We start from the raw sequence: 21,222 nt of genomic DNA, 5'->3' as shown, positions 1-21,222 counted from the left end.
GGTGGGTGTCTGAGGCGGGGGAGATTGAGAGAATCTCTGCTGACAAACAGCTGTGCTGCAAAGAGTGAAGAGCTTTGGGGGCAAGAAGGATACAGCACATAACCAGGGAGTGCAGAAACAGTGGGGTAGAATGCCCTTGGCTGTGGGCAACTACAGGAGGCTGGAAGTTTGATTTTGCTTCCAGGCTAGAAGGGATAACTGAAGATCTGGGGCAAGAGGCACCATACCTCATATCCCAGGGCTAGAAATGATTACAAAAATTGAGTTATTACCACAAAAAAAATGCACAGTCAAAGAAGAAAGAATACAACCACAGAAAACTGTTATGGAATATAGAAGACCAGGTTCATCTTCAGAGAAGAATATTGAAGCAAAGAAATCCCCTTCTACCTCAAAGAGTAGTGTCAAATGGTCACCTGCCCAAAAGAATTCACAAAAGATCTTAAGAAAGACTTTAAAATCAAATGACAAAGATGGAGGAAAAACCAAAAATAAAAAAAGAATAATCCAAGAAAAATAGAAGGTTATGAAAAAAGTCAACCAATTAGAAAAGGAGGTCCAGAATCTTAAGGAAGAAAATGGCACTTTGAGCTCTGAAATGCAGTAAGGTGAAAAAAATGTTCCCAGACCTGAGTTCAGAGCTCCTGGTGTAGGGGAAGGCAGCCCTCTGCCTTATTATCCCTTGCAGCCCACCTCTTTCACAGATGAAATGCCCTCCCAGACTCTCAGACTCCTTCCTCCAAAATGCTGAAATCTCCCTCCCTACTGTCCAATTGTGTGAGTTGATATGTGAGACTTATAGTATAGATACTGGATATAAATCACTGACTTGTTGGCCAAAAGAAGAATTCAAGAGCTCATCATTGCTGGGCTCATTTTCTGCTCCTTTTGAGAACCAAGCCTACACTAGCTTTTGTCAGTTTGTGGATGGGTTTAGGTGAATAGGATTTCTCTAAGCTTGACGCGTTGGGGTTAAGCCCTGGCCAAACACTTATAAAATTCTAAGTATTCAGGACTTGACCCAGGTCTCCCACCTCCCACACCCAGGCTCAAGGGCCAGCCTTATCTTACCTTCAGGTAGCAACCTCCCATTCAGGAAGGTAACAAGCTTGCTGAGCTGGTACTATACCTGGGGCACTGGAGGATATAGGTGGAAACTCTCCCTGATGCACATGGTAAGGTAGGTCATTTTCCCCAAGCCTTCCCTGCATGTAGGGAGAGCAGTAGGGCAGAGACTCCAGTCAGTGTGGAGCAGTGAAACAGTCCCCCAGGCCTGCTACTTGTCTTCCCCAGATACCCCCAAATGCACCTTCCAGCTAGAAGGATGCCCCTGAGTCCCATCCTAGATCTGAGAGTCTCAAATTCTGTGATTCTATGACCCGAGTCAATGGCCTTGTAAGCCATAAAGTGCCTTGTGAATGAATTCATACTAGGGTCCTCCACTGAGACCTTCACTTGGCATGGTGAGGGAGATGAGGGTGACATCCTGACTTCTCCAAGGCCTGACCAGCAGAACATAAAAAGTTTTAGCATGTCCTCCCAAGCTGAAGAGACTTAGAGCATGATCTTGTCATACAAGAACCAGTTCAGGTCAGCTGGAATCTGGGCCACCAGATTCTCGAGGATCTTTGAAGATCATGGAAAATGGGAAAAGTACTACAAGATTAAGGGACGAATGTCCAGATATTTTAAAGGGATGGAATGAGAAAGGATTCTGCAAACTGCAAGTCATACTTCTCCTGAATTCTTGGGGAAACCTCTACACCAATCTTTAGGAAGATGTTTGTGGTTGCTTGTAGTTGTTTGTGATTGTCAAACATCTAGAAAAGGAAGCAGTGATCCCAAAGTGCCCACCTGGCTTTATCAAGCCCAGATCTTGCTAGGCTCACATTATTTCTTCTTTGAACAGTATTACCAAACTGGTAGTGAAGGGGAATAATCTAGATACAATTTACCTAGTTTTGGGCCAAGTTTCTCATAATGTTACCTCTTCTTAGTCTGGTGGAGAACATAGAAAGATGTGGACTAGATGATAATCCAATTAGATGGATTCAGAACTGGTTGAGTGGCAGGACTTAAAAAAGTAGTTCAGGGAGAAGCCAAGATGGCGGAGTAGAAAGATACACAGAAGCTTAGCTCTTACCCCACAGCTCATAAAGCACCTGTAATGAAGAACTCTCAACAAATTCTAGAGCAGCAGAAGCCACAGAACAACAGAGTGGAGGAGATTTCTGTCCCAGAGAGACCTGAAAAACTGACGGGAAAGGTCTGTCATGCACTGGATGCTGAGCAGAGTCAACCCTTCATTGGCCATGCAGCACTGAGAGGAACAGATCTGAGCAGGCTTCAGGGACAGAATCTCCAGCAGCAGCGCAGATCCCTCAACCCACAGGTGCCAAAGGTCAGTGAGAAGGTCTTTTTGGCTGGCCAAGAGGGGAGAGGGGTGTCCCCATAACTCAGGGCCTCTCAGGAGACAGCAGTGGAGGCAGTGGCAAATGGAGGATCCCAAAGCAGGCAGGAGCCCGAATCCATTATTGAAGATCTCCATGTAAACCCCCTGAGGGAACTAAGCCCCATGTGGCGGCCCCGCCCCCACCTGAGCAGCCCAACCCCCACTGAAAGCCCCTAAGGCTTGGGAGCTGCATTTAAATCTGAGGCCCCAAGCACTGGCTGGGCGGAACAGGAGGCAAGGTGAGTGTGGAAAAGAAACTCAGAAGTCAAGTAACTGGCTGGGAAAATGCCCAGAAAATGGGAAAAAAATAAAACCATAGAAGGTTATTTTCTAGGGGAACAGGTGTCTCCCCCATACTTTCAGATGAGAAAGAACAAGACATACTGTCAGAGGAAGTCAAAGCCCCTGCCTCCAAAGGGGGCTTAAACTTAGCTCAGGCAATAGAAGACCTTAAAAAACTAGTTAGCAGCTTACTAAAGGAAAACCAAAAAAATGCTGAGGAAAATAACACCTTTAAAAAGAGGCTAACTCACTTGGAAAAAGAGGTCCAAAAAGCCAACGAGAAGGAGGTTTTAAAAAGCAGAATTAGCCAAATGGAGAAGAAGTTTTAAAAGCTCACTGAACAAAATATTTTGTTGAAAGAGAGAATTAAGTCCAGGGAAAAGAATGACTATGAGTAAAACCAAGAAGTTAGTAAACAAAACCAAAAATTTGAAAAAATAGAAGATGAGGTGAAAGAACACATTGGAAAAACAAGTGAGCTGGAAAATAGATCCGGGAGAAATAATTTAAAAATTATTGGACTACCTAAAATCCATGATCAAAAAAAGAGCCTAGACATTATCTTCCATGAAATTATCAAGGAAAACTGCCCTGATGTTATAGAATCAGAGGGCAAAATGGATATTGAAAGAATTTATCATTCACCTCCTGAAAGAAACTCGAACAGAGAAACTCCTAGGAATATTGTGGCCGAATTTCAGAGTTCCCAGATCAAGGAGAAAATACTGCAAGCAGCTAGAAAGAAACAATTTGAGTACTGTGGAAATACAATCAGGATAACGCAGGATCTGGCAGCTTCAACATTAAGGGATCAACGGGGTTGGAGTGGAATATTTCAGAAGTCAAAGGAACTGGAATTGAAGCCAAGAATCACCTACCCAGCAAATCTGAATATAATACTTCAAGGGGAAAAATGGACATTCAGTGATATAGTCGAATTTGAAGATTTCATGTTGAGGAAAAGACCAGATCTGTATTTAAAAATTTGACTTCCCAAGACAAGAATCAAGAGAAGCATGACAAGGTAAACAGAAAAGAAAAATCATAAAAGACTGTTTAAAGCTGAACTGTTTACATTAGCACATGGAAAGAAAATATTTTTAACTCTTGAATCTTTTCTCAGTATTTGGGTAGTTGGAGAGATTGTACATACACACACATACACACATACACATAGATAGATAGAGAGTACAGGGTGTGTTATATCAGAAGAGATGATATCCACATACACACAAAAAATAAAATAAAATAAAAATTAAGGGGTGAAGGAGGAAAATTCTGGGAAGAGAAAGGGAGCAATGGAATGGGGCAGGCTATAACTCATAAAAGAGATAAGAAAAATATTATTCAATGGAGGAGATAAGGGAGAAGGGGAGAGGGGGGAAATAAAGCTACTCTCCCCACATGTGGCTGAAGGAGGGAATAACAAACTCACTAAATTTGATATGAAAATTTATATACACCACAGAAAAATAGGACAGGAGGCAACAAGTGGAGTGAGGGGAATGTTAGAAGGGAGGTCAAATGGGAGAAGGGAGTCACTAGAAATAAACACTTTCAAGAAGAGACAAGGTCAATTGTAGGGGGGGAATAAGAGGGGATAGGGTAGGTCAGAGGACAATATAATTAGTATTACACAACATGATTACTATGGAAGTCTTGCAAAACAACATATGTTTAGTCTGTACTGAACTGCTTCCCTTCTCAGTGGGGCTGGGGAGGGAAGGGGGAGGGAGAGAAGTTGGAATTCAAAGTATTAGAAATGAATGTTGAGAATTTTTATTGCATATAATTGGGAAATAAGAACTACAGAGATAGGGGTATGGAAATTCATCTTGCCCTGCAAGAAAAGAGAGAAGATGGGAATAGGAGAGGATTGGGGTGTGATGGAGGGGAGGGTACATTGAGGGAAGGAGTAATCAGAATGCAAGGTATTAGGAAATGGGGGGAGGGGAGTGATGGGGAGAAAAATTGGACATGTTACAAAGTGAGGTAAAAGCAATTAGTATTAAAACAATAGACTGAATTAATTACTGAGAATAAATCAATGACATCTTTAGTTTGGAGAAAAGAATTTCAGTCTAAATCTCCAAGAGGAAGGTAATATCGGGCAAAATTTGGCATTGATAGAAAAGTCAAGGTTTTAATGGTAAATTAGATTTTATGATTTCCATTTAATCAGGAACCAGAACATGTGTAGAAAGACATGTAAGCCACTGAAGACTTGCCTCAAAAGATGTTCCTTAGCCAAAGTGAAACTATAATCATATTTCAGACCTGGTTATAGGAACTTGCCATTTTTAGATGCTATGGGACTATTAAGTGACTGTTCTTCTGAGTCTAACTCTAGATATGGGAAGCAAGAAAGGCAATCTGAGCCTCCAATACATGATGCCAGTAAGCCGATGAGATGCTGGTATGAACTGCATAGGTGATCTCAAGGGAAGGGTGGGAGAGCGGCTGTTCAGCATGGGCTAAGGTGGGATTCTCCTGACTCAATTTCCCTACTGACACCTGGCAGACTTTAAGCCTGACTGAATGCAAGTGGATAATCTAATCCTGCCTGGGGTTGTCATGAAGTTGGGAAGATATTGTATCCCTGCAATTGCCTATTGGTGGCAATTTCCTATAGTCAAATGGTTTGTAAGCTTAATACCAGATCTATTTAATTATAGATTATGGGTAGGGGAACATCCAAGGTTGTCTAAAATTAAGCTATTAGGCATAGGACTTCAGACCAACAGCATTAAGTTAGGGTCCTTTAATTCTTAGTAATACTGTGGAGACAATTAGGTCAAGAGCTTGTGGAGTTAGCAACATAAATATTATCTGTATCTCAGTTGGTTAATGTTTAAAAAAACAAAAAAATTCTTTTGTGGTCCATATTGTAAATGCTTTAAAAAGATGTATCACCTGACCAAAAGTTTGAATTGCTTTATTGTTGGGGTGTAAGCTCAGTTCTCACGTGAATGGTTTCAGGCAGGTAAAAATGAGGGCTTCTTGATTGCAAGCTCTCATGAGGCCCCCCAGGGAACAGCTGGGAATTGAGGAGTGAGACTTGAGCTTTCTTGTTTCTCCACCTCTTCTCAGTGGAAACTTGCTGGGGAGAGCATCCCACCCTTGAGATTGGTCCGTGGTCTGAGCACACCTTTTTGTTAATTTGCTAAGGGGCTGAGAGCATGGATGGTATCCACGTGCAAACTATGCAGCTGGGAGAGCTTAGGTGGGGACAGGAAAGCCTGAGGAGGAGTCCCTCCCCTCTTCCTCCCCCGTCCTCTCGGTCCTCTCGCTGTGTGATCCTTGCTCCTTGAAGAGGAGGGGGGGGTTCCTTTCTCCTGGGGAAGAACTCGCCCTGCATATGGACACATAACTAAGATCCTGAATAAAGCCTACCACTTGTTTGACTCTGGAAAGTCTCTTCTCTCCATACGTTTATCTGGCTGGCCACCAAAGACCTGGGGAAAGGTAAGATGACTTGGGCAGCCCACAGCAATTAGGCCAGGACACTTTATCTGTTATAAACTGTGTTAAAAATAAATTTTAAAAAAAAAAGAGTAGTTCAATATGACAGGAGGTTCCCAGTGGGATATCACAGGGAATCAAAGCTTGACCCTGGGCTATTTAATGTACATATCAGTGATTTGGATGAAGGCACAGATGGTGGGTTCACCAAATTTGCAGAAGGCACAAAGTTGAAAGGGACAGCTAACACTGTGGATAATAGGATCCTAAGGGATTTTGACAGGCCTGAACATTGGACTGAATATAATAAGAGGACATTTGAGAATCAAAATACACAAATTGGTTAAAAAAACAAAAAAAACTATGTCTGTCTCTCTATGTATATGTATGTGTGTATACACACACACACACACACACACACACACACACAAGATTAGGCAGATATAATTAACAAATTAGCTACTCAATGCAGCAGCAGCCTTCTTTCGCCACGTCGGTCAGCTACAACCCCCAACTCCCCAGCAACCATGTTGAAGGGACACACAGTTGGCACTGATCTTGGCACCACTTACTCCTGTGTGGGAGTCTTCCAACATGGGAAAGTGGAGATCATTGCTTACAACCAAGGAAACAGGACCACCCCCAGCTACGTCACCTTCACCAACACAGAACGTTTAATCAGTGATGCTGCAAAGAATCAAGTTGCAATGAACCCCACCAGAACAGTTTTTGATGCCAAACGTCTGATTGGTTGCAGATTTGATGATGCAGTTGTACAGTCAGACATGAAGCACTGGCCTTTTACAGTGGTGAATTACACAGGCAGGCCTAAGGTCCAAGTGGAGTACAAAGGGGAGACCAAAAGTTTCTATCCAGAAGAAGTGTCTTCTATGGTCTTGACCAAGATGAAAGAAATTGCTGAAGCTTACCTTAGGAAGACCATCACAAATGCCATCGTCACAGTACCAGCCTATTTCAACAATTTCCAATGTCAGGCCACTAAAGATACTGGAACCATCACTGGTCTCAATGTGCTCTGAATCATTAATGAGCCAACTGCTGCTGCTATTGCTTATGGCTTGGACAAAAAGATTGGTGCCAAGAGAAATGTGTTGAACTTTGACCTTGGAGGTGGTACTTTCGATGTCTCCATTCTTACTATTGAAGATGGCATCTTTGAGGTCAAGTCCACAGCTGGGAACACCTATTTGGGTAGGGAGGACTTTGACAACTGAATGGTCAACCATTTCATTGTGGAGTTCAAGCAAAAAAAGCACAAGAAGGACATCAGTGAGAACAAGAGGGCTGTTCATCGTCTTCACGCTGATTGTGAATGTGCGAAACGCATCCTCTCTTTTAGGACCCAGGCCAGTATTGAGATTGACTCCTTCTATGAAGGTATCAACTTCTATACATCAATCACTCAAGCTCACTTCAAAGAGATGAATGCTGATCTCTTCCGTGGCACACTGGACCCTGTGAAAAAGGCCTTAAGAGATGCCAAGCTAGATAAATCACAGACTCATGACATCGTCCTGGTGGGTGGTTCCACTTGAATTCCCCAAATCCAGAAGCTTTTGTAAGACTTCTTCAATGGCAAGGAGCTCAACAAGAGTATCAATCCTGATGAGGCTGTTGCTTATGGTGTAGCTGTCCAGGCTTCCATTTTGTCTGGAGATAAATCTGAGAATGTGCAGGACTTGTTGCTGTTGGATGTCGCTCCTCTTTCCCTTGGAATTGAAACTGCTGGTGGAGTTATGACTGTTCTGATAAAACATAATACCACCATCCCCACCAAGCAGACACAGACGTTTACCACCTATTTGGACAACCAACCTGGTGTGCTTATTCAGGTTTATGAAGGTGAGAGGGCAATGACAAAGAATAACAACCTGCTTGGCAAATTTGAGCTCACAGGAATCCCCCCAGCACCCAGAGGTGTTCCTCAGATTGAAGTGACATTTGACATTGATGCAAATGGCATTCTCAATGTTTCTGCTGGGGATAAGAGCACAGGCAAGGAGGACAAGATCACCATCACCAATGATAAAGGATGTCTGAGCAAGGAAGACATTGAGCATGTGGTCCAGGAGGCTGAGGATGAGAATCAGAGACACAAGGTGTCTTCCAAGAATTCTCTTGAATCTTATGCTTTCAACATGAAGGCTACAGTGGAGGGTGAAAAACTGCAAGGCAAGGTTGGTGATGAAGACAAACAGAAGATCCTTGACAAATGTAATGAAATAATCAACTGGCTGGATAAGAAGCAGACTGCTGAGAAGGAAGAATTTGAGCATCAGCAGAAAGAGTTGGAGAAGGTCTGCAACCCCATCATTACCAAGCTGTACCACAGTGCAGGGGGCATGCCAGGAGGCATGCCTGGTGGATTCCCAGGGGGTGGAGCAGCCCTATCTGGAAGTAGACTCACCATTGAAGAGGTAGACTAAACAATAGAAGAAAGGGTATTCCACACAGCTTTTCCAAAAATTGAAGGACTCAAAATTTGTAGCCAAGGCAGTAGTAGTTTAAAGTAACATTTAAGCTACTGTGTAAATCTGGGCATTCTGAATACTTGAATGTGTGCAGAGGGAGAGAAGTGAACAACATTGCACTTTATCAGTACTGTAAACAAGTGGAAATGTAATTCTTGTCCTGGAGAACAAAAATTATTTAAAATTGGCACCAAAAAAATCCAAATTATATGAAAAAGACCTGTGGGTTTTAGTAGACCACACTATCAGTATATATGATGCAGCAGCCCAAATAGCTAATGTGATTTTGGGCTACATTAAGATAGACATATAAAACTAAGTAGTATGGTGGTTAGTTCATTGGACTTGGAGTCAAGAAGACCTGAGTTCAAATTCTGCCTCAAATGTTTTCTCTATATATGATCCTGAGCAGTCACTTAGCTTCTCTGTACCTCAGTTTCCTCATCAGAAAAAATGGGAGTAATAATAATAGAATCAACCTCACAGGGATTGTGAGATTATAATGATTTAATATATGCAAATGTTTTACAAACCTTAAAACACTATAGATGATAGCATAGCTTCCAGTACATTGTACTGATTTCCAGGAGCCACCATTTAAGAAGGATACTGATAGAATGGAGTGTCCAGAGAAGGCCCACCAGGATGGGAAAGGGCTTTGAGTCCTCATCAAGGGTGGAGCAGTCAAAGGAACTGGACATGTTCAAACTGGAAAAGAAAAGGCTTAAGAGGAACCTGGTGGTCTTCAAGTGTTTGCAGGGCTGCCCCATGGAGAAGGGATGAGATTGGTCTTGCTTGTCCTCAGAAGTCAGAAGGAGAAGTAGAGAGACAAGTTGCAAAGACTTCTGGATATCACAAAGAACTCTCTAGCAATGGGTGAGCTACCCCCAGGTCTAATGGGCTCCCCCTCAACTGGAGGTCTCCAAACAGAGACACAATCATATAGTTGGGTACATTAAGGTGGAGGTTCCTTTCATGCTCAGGTTGAACTAGATAACAGCTGGGGTCTCTTCCAACTCAAACTTTGTGATTCTGGGAAGAACAAGATGAGAGACTTTGTCAAATAGTCAAGAGACTAAGAAAGATTGAGAAAATAATGAAACACCCAAGCCTTGGATCTAGAGACTGGAGTAGACCCAAATAGATCAAATGGTTCCCCAGGAAGCTGTAGACTTGCTGCCAGGAGTCCTTGAGCCTAGGGATGGAATTGGCCCAAAGTCCCTTATGGGGTAGGAAGGGGAATGGGAAGTTTCTGCAAGAGGACTCGTCCCATAAAGATGAGCTTTCACAGACTCTGCCAATGGGACAGATCAAGGGTTACCAAGACCTTGGAGTCAACCATGCAAATACAGTCATTGGATCTGAGATTTATCTCTTCAAGATTCCTTAGAGATTGATTAGTACAATCCCCTTATTTTGTAGATGAGAAAATTGAAGCCCAAAAGAGGGAAGAGACCCTTGGCACATGCACAACAGTAAGAAGAGGTAGAGCCTCAGGGAATACGGCAGGTTCTGACAAGGTCTCTGCATCCCCTGACACACTCCTCAGTCAGTTGTGAGACAGAGCAGACCCAGAGCTCACCATCAGATGGTGTCACGATTTCCCAAGATGTTCTGGATCTCCTCCAGGCCTTGCTGCTGGTGCTCTGCCACTGGTGGTGGTATCATGCCCCACAAACATGAATGTGTCCACCTCAGACCGTAGGTCTGCATCTGACAACTTTGTCTTGTTCTCATCCTTAAGGAAGAAATAGAGGTGACAAAAATGGGTGGATGACACAATAGGACGGATTCAAAGTAGATTTCAGAGAGAACTTCCCCTAATAAAAGCTGCTAAATAGGAGAAAAAGGACCTAAATAGGAGGGTAATGGAATCTTCTTTTTTGATGGGGCTGGAGGAAGAACCATCCTTCTACCTGAATTTCCTTCTTATGCATAAGATTTAGAACTGAAAGGGGTCTTAGAGACCTTTGGGGCCAAATCTCATTTTCCAGAGGAGGAAAGTGAGGCTGAAGTGGGAGAAGCAACTTGTTCAATGACACACAGGTGGTAAGTCAGAACCAGGATTTGAACCCAGGGCTTTTGACAGCAAATCTAGAACCTTTTCTTCTATAACATCTTGTATCCACTTTCACTCTGCCTACCTGCATCCTCTGTGCCAATAAAAGTGAAGTTCAACTTAACCATCCTTCCTTAGCTCCCCCATGAAATCTTGAGTGGACAGTCCCTTCCCCACTGATCTTTCCTCCTGTTTGATGAATGAGCAAATGCACAAAAAAAAAGAAGCAGGAATGGAGAGAGACAGACAATCCTTGGAGCAAGGAGAGGAGAACAAGGAGGGGGGAGGGCCCTAAAGACCCACTTTGGCTTTGCCTATATCAAACTCCAGATTAACTCATCCTTTTGAAGCCCCTCAGATGCACTCCAGTCCTAAGAAAAATGTCGAGAAAATCCAGGCGTTTCTTCCCCTAAATTTTCTCCTGTTCCTCCTGCTCCTTCAGAGCAGCCTTTCTGGTCCTAATCACTTTATCTGTGCAAGGAAATCATAGTGTTAGTGCTGGAAAGGGCAGGAGAAGTCATGTGTTCAAGCACCGAACTTACAGAAGGGAAATTAAATCCTAGTGAAGGGAATGGTTGAGTCAAGATCATGGAATCAAATGGAGTGAGTGGAAGAACCAGGTCCCCTGACACCCCACCCAGGTCACTTTCCTCCAAATACACTGTCTGCGCCCTCACTTCAATCAGAATTCATCACTGCAAAGAGCACCACTGGGAGCAATCTCTATCCCTTATTCTAGCTAGCTAAAGGAGCCTTCCTTTCAGGAATTCTAATTCTTGAAGCCACTAAGCAAGAAGAAAGAGGTACTTTAGTGGTCAAAGAACTTCATAACTAGAAGAGTAAATGGCCATAACAGGAAACTAGGAGGTTTTTCCCCCCAGAACATACCCTCTTCAGTGTTGAAATGATGGGAACCTTAGGGGAAGTTATCACTCCATTGTAGAGTTTGTCATCAGAAGCTGGGAATAGTCTGATAATCCTTGGATTTAAAGAGAACAGATTTCAAAGCAATCAAGTAAAAAAGTAGGATCTCATGGCCTAAAATTCCACAGAGGAAGTCTTCCCAAGAGGGATCGGAGGCTCTTGGGAATAGAATCCTGGAGATAAAAGAGACATAATTCTAATAAAGAAGAAAGGGAGGCTGATGCTTAAGTAAAACAATGTGGATGCACAGGGAACTCATTGATTCACTTAGATTTAATAGACATGCCGGATCAGTTGAGATGCATCGGTTGGGATCTGCATCTTTGGGGGGAATAGTTTCATTGATAAGAATATGGATTCTCTGGAGAATTAGAGAAGACAAAGAAGACGGAAGGATGAGATAAACATAAGCTCATGGTCCTAGAGTACAGGATCAAGTTAGACAGAGATGTGCTCTAGCGGATAGAGTGTCAGACCTGGGATCAGAAAGGCTTGAGTTCAAATCTGGCTTCAGACACTTATTAACTGTACAACTCCAGTTAAAATATTTAACTTCTCTCAGACTTAGCTGCCTCCTTTTGAAAAGGGGGATAATAAGAGGAACTATGGTTGTTGTGTGGGCCATATATGTGTGTATGTATAAAGGCATTGTAGATAGATATCCAAAGACATATATACACATATGTGTGTATGTATAAATACGCATATACATACATACATAGGCTTTGCAAATTTTACAATGACACATAAATGGTAGCCATTATTACTATATCAGCATGAACTAAGACTGGTGAAGAGAACTAAGGACAATAAAAAAGGGAAAAAGTAAGATCAAGGGACAGATGCGTCCACTGTCCAGGGTGACAATGACTGTGACTAACTGAGGAGGGAGAGGATAGATCCACTCAGCCATCATTTTTCCTTCTATTTCTGTTAATATGTAAGACTCTTTTTCCCAGTAAAGAGAACAGAATAGAAATGTCAACAGGGAGTTGAAGACTGAGATTAGTGAGGAAATGGTACCCAGAGAACCACAGTGAGTACCCATCAGTCGCCTGGCATAGATAAACCCACCTGAATGACTGGATGTGCTTGATGAACCACAGTTAGTGACCTTAGAAAAATCAGAGAAAACAGAAGAAATGCGGAACTGGAGAATAGCTGTTGTGATACTGACTTTCAAAGAAAGGAAGGTGGCAGGATTACTTAAAAAAAAAAAAAAAGGAAAGGAAACCAGACTCATCAGTTAAATGTTTCTTATTAGAATTCCAGAATATGATATTCAAGGTATTTTTGTGATCATTTAGAAAAGGAATCTATGACCCTTAGGCAAATGTTTGTTGCACTGAATTTAACTAGGAACCAGCTTGGATTCTTATGTAAATGTATGACTAGTAAACATCTACGGAAAAAAACAGTGGATTTTTACCAGTTCCTTGAACCAAAAACCAAAATTGGCTGCAAATGAATATACAACTTAAATGTAAAATAATGATAAATCATTATACATACTCACATATATACATATGTATGGAGAAAGAAACAGACAGAAAAAGAGACAGAAAGAGACAGAGAGAAAGAGAGAGAAATGTCACAATTATGGAATGGACCTATGAATTCATTGGTATAAAACTCAGGAAATTCCTGGGTGAAAAAATCCTCTCTATCACACAGATCAGCTCCTTCACTGTAACTTTATATAGTCCTAAATCCTCCTTTAGAAAACTGAGGGGTTAAGTAATTTGCCCAGAATCACACAAGTATGTGTGAGAGGTGGGAATGACAAGTGGCAGTCCTTTCAGCTACCATCAGTGAAAAAGCTGTCTATCAAAACAAAGAAAGAAATCCAAGGGGAAGGGTAGATGGAGAAAGAAGTTCTGGAGAAGTAGATGTGTAAGGGAAAGATTTGGGAAAGATGTGGGAAGACAAAGGTAAGAAAGTAGAAAAGGACATAAGGGAAACTAATAATGGAAAGGGACAGAAATGAGGGAAGGAGGAATCACAAAATAATAGAATTTGAATTGCAAGGATGTCATCAGCCATCTAGTCCAGTCCATACCTTAAAAATATCTGAAATCCTCACTCAAGCATACTGCCAAGTGGTCATTCAGTGGAAACCTGACTTGAAGATCAAATTCTACATTTGGCGAGCTCTAATGTTAGGAATTTTTCCTTGTATTAAGACCAAATTTGTCTCTTTAAATGTCAACCTACTTCCTCTGGTTCTTCCCTGTGGGTCCAAACAGTTACACAGTCTTCTGCATGATGATCTTTCAATTACATGATGACAGTTATCCACCTGTGCCTTCTCTTTCAAGGCTCAACATCCCTGCTCTTGTTCTCAAAGTATGGATATAAGGCCTTTCATGAATCAACTTGGTCTTCTGTGATCATTTACCAGCTCAACAATTTTTTTCTAGAAGGCAGTGCCCATGATGGAACACAATATTCCAAATATAGTCTTACCAGGAGATAACCAGGGGAATTATCATTTTCCTTATTTCTAAGTACTCTTCCTTTCTTAATGTATCTGAAAACCACATTAAATTTTTTGCTTCCGGCACACATGCTGACTTAGTCCACTAAATCTCCCAGACCGTTTTCAGACCAGTTGATATCTGACCAATCCCTGCTCCCCATAATTTTGTATTTGGGATGTTATTTTTTGTACCTACATTTTGTACCTGCATTTGTCCTTATTACAATTCATCTTTTAACATTTAGTCCAATGTTAACCTTGTCAAGATCTTCTAGGGCCCTGAATCTGTCATCCAGTGGGTTAGCTAATCCTTCCTAGCTGTGCATCATTGATATATTTGAAAAGGATATCATCTATTCCTTATCTAAGTCATTTGTATAAATGTTAAATTGCAAAAGGCTGAACACAAGTGTCTGAGATGCTTCACTGGAGATCTACAACAAGTTTCTGTACAGCCATTAGTGACTAGGTTAAATTCATGCATTTAGCTGGTTCTGAATCCACATATCATCCAACTCAAATTTCCCCATCTTTTCTATAAAAGTAGCATGAAGAGCTTAATCAAATCCTATGCTAAAATCTAAGTAAGCTGTACTGACACAATTTAATCACTTATCTACTGAAAAAAAGAAATAAAATTAGTCTGGCATGATCTTTTCTTGAGGCCAGGTTGATTGGCTATGATCATCACTTTCTTTTGCAGATGTTCATTAGCCATCTCTTTAATAATATGTTGTAGAATTTTGCAAGAAATCAAAGAAGCTCACTATCTAGAGCTTACAAATTTCATTCTCTTTCCCTTTTTGATTCTCAGTACACTTTTCCAGTACCTCTCATGTTCTCCGTAATCACTTAGATTTAACTGACAGTGACTCAGAAGTCACATCCATTATCCTTTTTTTAATAGTACTTTGAAATGTTCACTTTGGTAAGGTAACTTGAATTCAGTTTACGAGAGACAGAGATGAAGAAATAAGAGATGTGTAAGTAGAGGTGGGGAGGATGAGATGAGAGAGTAAAAGAAGGTGGAAGACAGAAAAAACATAGAAGATGAAGAGACAGGGAACACTGCTGGAAACCTCTTGCCAAGCTGATGTTGAACCATTAACTATCCTTGGTGGGGGTGGTATAGGGTGTTTGGGGAGGGCTGGCAGCTCTTAAAGATGGTAAGAGAGAGCCAGTGTGGCTTCAAAAAAGGTAGAGGTCTGGTCAACATGGTGTTGGCAAGTCCAGGACTGAGAAGTCCAGGAGAACTGTCAGAAGCAAAGCAGAGGTCTGTATGCAACATTCATTGATCTAACTAAGACCTTTGATACTGTCAGTCATGAAAGCTTGGGGAAGATTTTGGAGAAATTTTGTTGCCCAGAGAAATGCATCAGTATTGGATACCAGTCTTGTGATGGCATGTTTGCATGGGTTCTGGATAAAAGATGCTGCTATGCTTTCCCACTTACCAATGCAGCACACACTAGGACAATGTGCTTGCTCCCATGATTTCTATCATGTTGCCTGCAATGTTGTTGGATGCCTTCAACAAAGATTAAAATGGCATTGAGGTCAGCTGCTCCATTGATGATAAACTAGTTAGCTTGAAAAGGCTACAAGCCAAGACAAAAGTAGAAAGAAAGTTGGTATGTGATTGTTTTGTTCACAGATGATTGTGTGATCAAAGCAGTCTGTAAGACTGAGATGCAACAGAATATGGATCTATGCTCTGCTGCTTGTGCTAATTTTGGCCTCACAATCAACACCAAGAAAACAGAGGCTCTCCACCAGCCAGCACTGCTCCATTCATACATGTAATCCTTGCTTATAGCAAATGAAAAAAAATTAAATGCTATCGATAAGTTCACTTGGCTTGATATATGCTTCCCAGGAATGTCCACATACTTGATGAGTTTGACTCATGCATTTCCAGACCTAGCTCAGCATTTGGGAGACTCAGAAGTAAAGTGTGGGAGAGAAGAGATATTCGACTAAATACCAGACTGAAGGTCTGCAGACCTGTTGTGCTGACCTCATTGTTGTATGTTTGTGAAACCTGGACAGTCTACCAACACAATGCCAGAAAACTGAATCACTTCCATTTGAATTGTCTTAGGAAGATTCTAAAGATCACCTGGCAGGATAAGGTACCAGACACTGAGATCCATCCTCAAGCTAATGTTCCAAGCATTCAATCTCTGGGGCAGAGAGTGCAACATTGATGGGCTGGCCATGAAGTCTGAATGCCAACAATAAGTTTGCCTAAAAAACTCTTATACAAAGAACTCACACAAGGCAAACACTCACACCGAGATCAGAAGAAGCCATCCATATTCACTCTCATGCCCTTTAGTATCAATTGTGAGAGATGGGAAATCCATTGGTGCAGTCAGTCTTCCTGACTCCAGGCCTAGCACTCAGTGTACCGTCACATAGCTGCCTTGCCAAATAATAGCTAGTAATTAAGGTATGTGAAGTGCTTTACAAATATTATTCCATTTTATCCTCACAACAACCCTGGAAGGTAAGTACTATTATTATCATTCCCATTTTATAGATAATGAATCTCAGACAAACAAAAGTGAAGTGGTTTCCCAACATCACAGAGCTAGTTAAGTATGAAAGGTGGGATTTGAATTTAGGTCTTCCTGATTCTTAGTATAGAACCCTATCCACTGCACCACCAAGTTGCCTGGCACTATTACTCCAATATTTTCATTGTGGGTTTTGTTATGGTTCTTATCTCTTTCGTATATTTTCTGGTGAGGTTCAGAGAGAAATTGCCATTCTCAATTTGTGGGGAAAATAGTAGCATGATTAGACACGTGCTAGCTGTCACTTAACCTGTTTGCCTCAGTTTCCTCATCTATAAAGTAAGCTGTAAAAAGAAATGGCAAAGCTGCTGCATTGCCATTATGCCTTTCTGAGGACAATTGCTCAGATGGAACAAATATCAATAGTTTTTGGTAGTTGAGTAAAGACATGAAGAGTTAAGTTCACCCCTTATAAAGTCACTGTTTTCATTTCTGTTTTACTGACATCAGATAAATGGGTTTCTTTGCCTCATGTGTCCATTGTGGAACTGGTATTTGGTGGTAAAGGGGCCAAACCTTGCTTGTAGAGCTTAGAGTCCTCCTTCTTCATTAATGATGACCCAATAAGCAGAATTTAGATTGAACTGGACCATATTCCCTAGACTAACAATATTTAAGGGAGTAAGTAGTTATGCATCTATAGGTGCCCTGTCACTCTGAGGAGAGCAGAGTGACCTCCAGCCCCAACCTCCTGCTTCCCCTCCAGGCAAGAATGAAAGTCTCCATTGGAGAAGAGTAGGGGGAAAAGAGGCAAGAGATATCTATTCTGCCTCCCCACTTTGAGCCACATAATGGTACTCCTTATTCTACAGGCAGAGAGATAGCCCTCTCTATACATGGAGTTCACTACATGTGGAACCCTGTAAGTACACATGGGTTCTTCTTACACTGGCATGGTGCCTTTTAGTAACAACATTGCTCTTATGGTGTCTTTTTTTAAGGAACATTCTGTCAAGGAGATTGTGGGCAACAGCAAGGCTCTGATAATAGCCTGATTTCAATTTTCTTTAGTGGTTGAGTTCTCCAGAATATTTTTAGGTCTGTATGGGAATTTGTCATTTGTATGTCAAAGCAAAAGAGCAAACATATTATGTAAAATTCCAGCTGCCAGATTATGTCTTGTTAGGATTTGTACATGCTTTGGGGCTTTTAACTGTTTTTAGGGATGTGTTACACAGTCTGTGTATTCCTTTGTATAATCCACATTGATAATTAAATCTGGATTACTTAAGCTAGTTTCTTATAGCAGTTACATGTTTCAGAATTGCAATCATGAAAGATTCTTTTCTACAGACAAATGCCCATGACTTGGCAATTTATTTGGTGCTTTTTTTGTCGCCATGTCAGAGGATGAATTCAGATGGATATCACTCATGGAGAGCCTTTGAACTCTACTCATGCATCTTGGCCACTTCACAAGCTCTAGAGGCAGTTTCACTTGACATGTGGCTTGATCCTGTTCTCAGCCTTGACTTTGCTCAGTAAAGTGACATCTGCTTGTTCTAAAGGTATTGCTGGGGAGGGAGCGGGAAGGGAGTTTATAATAGTCTTTAAGAATGTCAAAGGCAGCTAGGTGGTACAGTAGATAAAGTTCCAGGCCTGGAGTCAGGAAGACACATCTTCCTGAATTTAAATCTGGCCTCAGACACATGCTAGCTGTCACTTAACCTATTTGTCTCAGTTTCCTCATCTGTAAAGTGAGCTGGAGAAGGAAATGGCAAACCACTCCAATATCTTTGCCAAGAAAACCCCAAATGGGATCACAAAGAGTCTAACATGATTGAACAAGAATGTCTGTCATACACTCTACCTTTTTTAGTGAGAAAAGAGAAAGCATTAGCAAATGTGAGGCAAAGGTATCAGGGAATGCCTCACTGAGAAGGTAAGTTCTGAGCTGAGGCTTGGAGAAAGAATCTAAAGTGGCAAACTGAGGATGTTCTTTCTAAGCAGGGGAGATGGCTTCTGCAAAGTCTTGGGAGTGGGAGATAACATTTTAATTTCTACAAATGGCTAGAGGCTGAGTGTGACAAGTAAAAAAAGAGTACACAAAGGGGAGTAGTATGAAATAAGACTAGAAGAGTAAGTGGGAGCCAACTGAGGATTAGTGCCCTAGGTGTATATGCCAGCCTGAGTCATTTTTATGTTATTTGTGGGCAATGGGAAGCCATTTGCAATTTGTGGGCAAAGTAGCAACATGATTAGATCTGTACATTAGGAAGATTGTTCTGGGAGTTGGATGGATTAAAAGGTCATGAACACTTCACTTAGTCAATCTGTCAGGGGCATTGAACTAAGGGTGAATGCATGGAATCTTCTTAGGTGACTAAGAAGAGAATATAGGGAGAGAGAAAAGGACCCTGGGTGCAGCCTAGTATATGTCCTTGCTAAAGGAGCAAGACCTGGTCACTGATTCACTAAAGGAAGATAGTTCATCAATTTTTGAAGGAATAAATGAAATTATTCTACATAGGAAGTATGTCAGGATTGGTTAAAGAGACTCTGTCATGCCTCATAGACTTGAGTAGAAGTGAGGCAGTCCAAACTCCATCCAGCATTCAAGGCTACAGATGAAGGAGAATAGTCCCACCAAACTCTTAGGGGGAAGACAAGAAGACTTCATGTCTCCTCCTCCATTACTGACCAGAGAATAACCTTATGAATGTCAAAAGATTAGAAGATTTGGACTTCTCATTGGAACAGTTGGAATCACTGATGACTTTGTCTACTCTGAGGAAGGGAGTTTTGCAACTCTCCAAGGAGCGCAGCAGGAACATGGACTTTCCCCTGCCCACAGGGATCATCATGAGGGCTCAAGGAAGGAGAGAAAAGGACTTCCAGGAGTATGCTGTACCTTTAAGCCCACTTTCTGTAGGCATTTAGGGGAGAGTGTTCCCAAGTTAGAGGGAAGGCTGTGGGTTGTTTTGTACCAAGTCGCTTGACAATACCAGTCTACTAAAAGCCCTTTTCTAAAAGCCAATAAAGCCTGTCTGAGTAACTGATATTGATTTTATATTAAAAAAGCAATGGGAGCACACTGGGGAAAGCTCATCAGCTGAAGTACTAGAACTGACCGCCCCCCCCCCCCAGCTGCCTCCTGGGGAGGTCACTGACAACTCAAGTTGACAACTCAAGGGGGAGGAGGAATAATGAGTTCTGTTTTAGACTTGCTGGGTTTGAGATGCCAAGAAGATAGCCACATGGAAAGGCATGGCAAGAAAGCAACAACAATCATGTGGGACTGGGAATGGATAGAGGTAGCCCTCAGAGTCATCAGAATAGAGCTGATCTCATGGCAGTTGATGGGATCACCAAAGGAGAGAATGTAGAGAGAGCAGAGAAGGCTCAGGACAGAAACTGGGGAACATTCCTCTAAAAGAGCAAACAGGACTTGGATACTGATCCAGTGAAGAATATTTAGATGAACCAGTCAGCAAAGACCTGAGAGAAGCAGTAGAGAGGAATAGTACAGAAGACAAGAGGCTACAAAATGTCCAGATGAATGGGCTTGTTAGACATTAACCTCATTTCTCAGGGACAAAACAAATAGTTCTCTTCCTCCTCCTCAACTGCCTCCTGTCCTCACACCTCCCTTTCCCCCTTCCCAATGTCCTCCTCTCTTCTCCCTCCTCATGTTCTCCTCTTTCTCTCTCCTTTCCCCCTCTCTACTCCCTTTACCTCTTCCTCTTCAATCCTTTCCCTGTTCCCGCTTTCCTTGCCTCTCCTCTCCTCTTCCCTCTCCTCCTCTATTATCCCTGGACCCTTTCTTCTCCTTTGCCCTTTTCTTGTTTCTCTCCATCCTGAGGCACATGTCTAGCTCCAAGGAGTCCAAAGGGCCAATTTGTAGGCATTCTTCTTCCCACTCTTTCACATCTCTCTGCCCAAGGGCAGAACTAGGAATAATTGAGAGTAGGGACAAGTGGTAGTGCTGGACAAGCTGATTCCATCTGGACATCAGGAAAAAACCTTCCTAACAGTGAGAGTTGGTCTAATGGAGAACAAGCTGTATGATGAGGAGATAGTGGACTCCCTTCCTGGGCAGGGGGCAGAGTGTCTTGGTCAGGTATTGGAGGAGCTAGTTGCCACTGAACTTTTCATTACTGAGATCCTGTAATTCATTTTCTGCCTTTATTTATCATTCCCTCCTCTTGTCTTTCTGCCTCCTTTCCCTGTCCCCTTTTTTTCTCTCTCTTTGTGTGCCTTTCTTCTACCTCTTCAAATCCATCCCTCTTACCTTTGCCACTGGACAAGGGTCTGGATCTACCTCCTTGGAATGCCCAAAGAACCAGTGGGTAGGAGACCTAGGGAGGCCTTGGAGAAGCTTCTGCCTCCTAAACAGGAGCCAGGTCAGTTGGAGCAGGCCCCAGATGAGTCCCAGGGAAGCTGAGCACAACCACAGCCTGGAGAGGTTCCCAGGGAGCCATGAGGAGAACCAGGACAACATGGGGAGAGCTCTGCTCTGGACACGAGCATTGTCCTGCCACACACAGCCTTCC

General features: G+C 42.1%; 1 protein-coding gene and 1 pseudogene across 1 annotated transcript in view; one reads left to right on the top strand and one right to left on the bottom strand.

Moving 5' to 3' along the window:
• The window catches only part of LOC140530097 (cytochrome P450 4B1-like), a 32,109-nt gene extending 10,887 nt beyond the window's left edge, over positions 1-21,222 (bottom strand). The window contains exon 1 of the mRNA XM_072649347.1: positions 20,961-21,222. Coding sequence (XP_072505448.1) covers positions 20,961-21,170 — 210 coding nt within the window. The 5' untranslated portion in view covers positions 21,171-21,222. The remainder of the gene's footprint in view (positions 1-20,960) is intronic.
• Positions 7,759-8,643, top strand: LOC140522013 (heat shock cognate 71 kDa protein pseudogene; annotated as a pseudogene).

The sequence above is a fragment of the Notamacropus eugenii genome, chromosome 2, assembly GCF_028372415.1.
Source record: "Notamacropus eugenii isolate mMacEug1 chromosome 2, mMacEug1.pri_v2, whole genome shotgun sequence".
In the NCBI taxonomy this organism is placed as follows: domain Eukaryota; kingdom Metazoa; phylum Chordata; class Mammalia; order Diprotodontia; family Macropodidae; genus Notamacropus; species Notamacropus eugenii.
The sequence above is the reverse complement of the archived record's forward strand: the minus strand, read 5'-3'. Positions and strand labels throughout refer to the sequence as shown.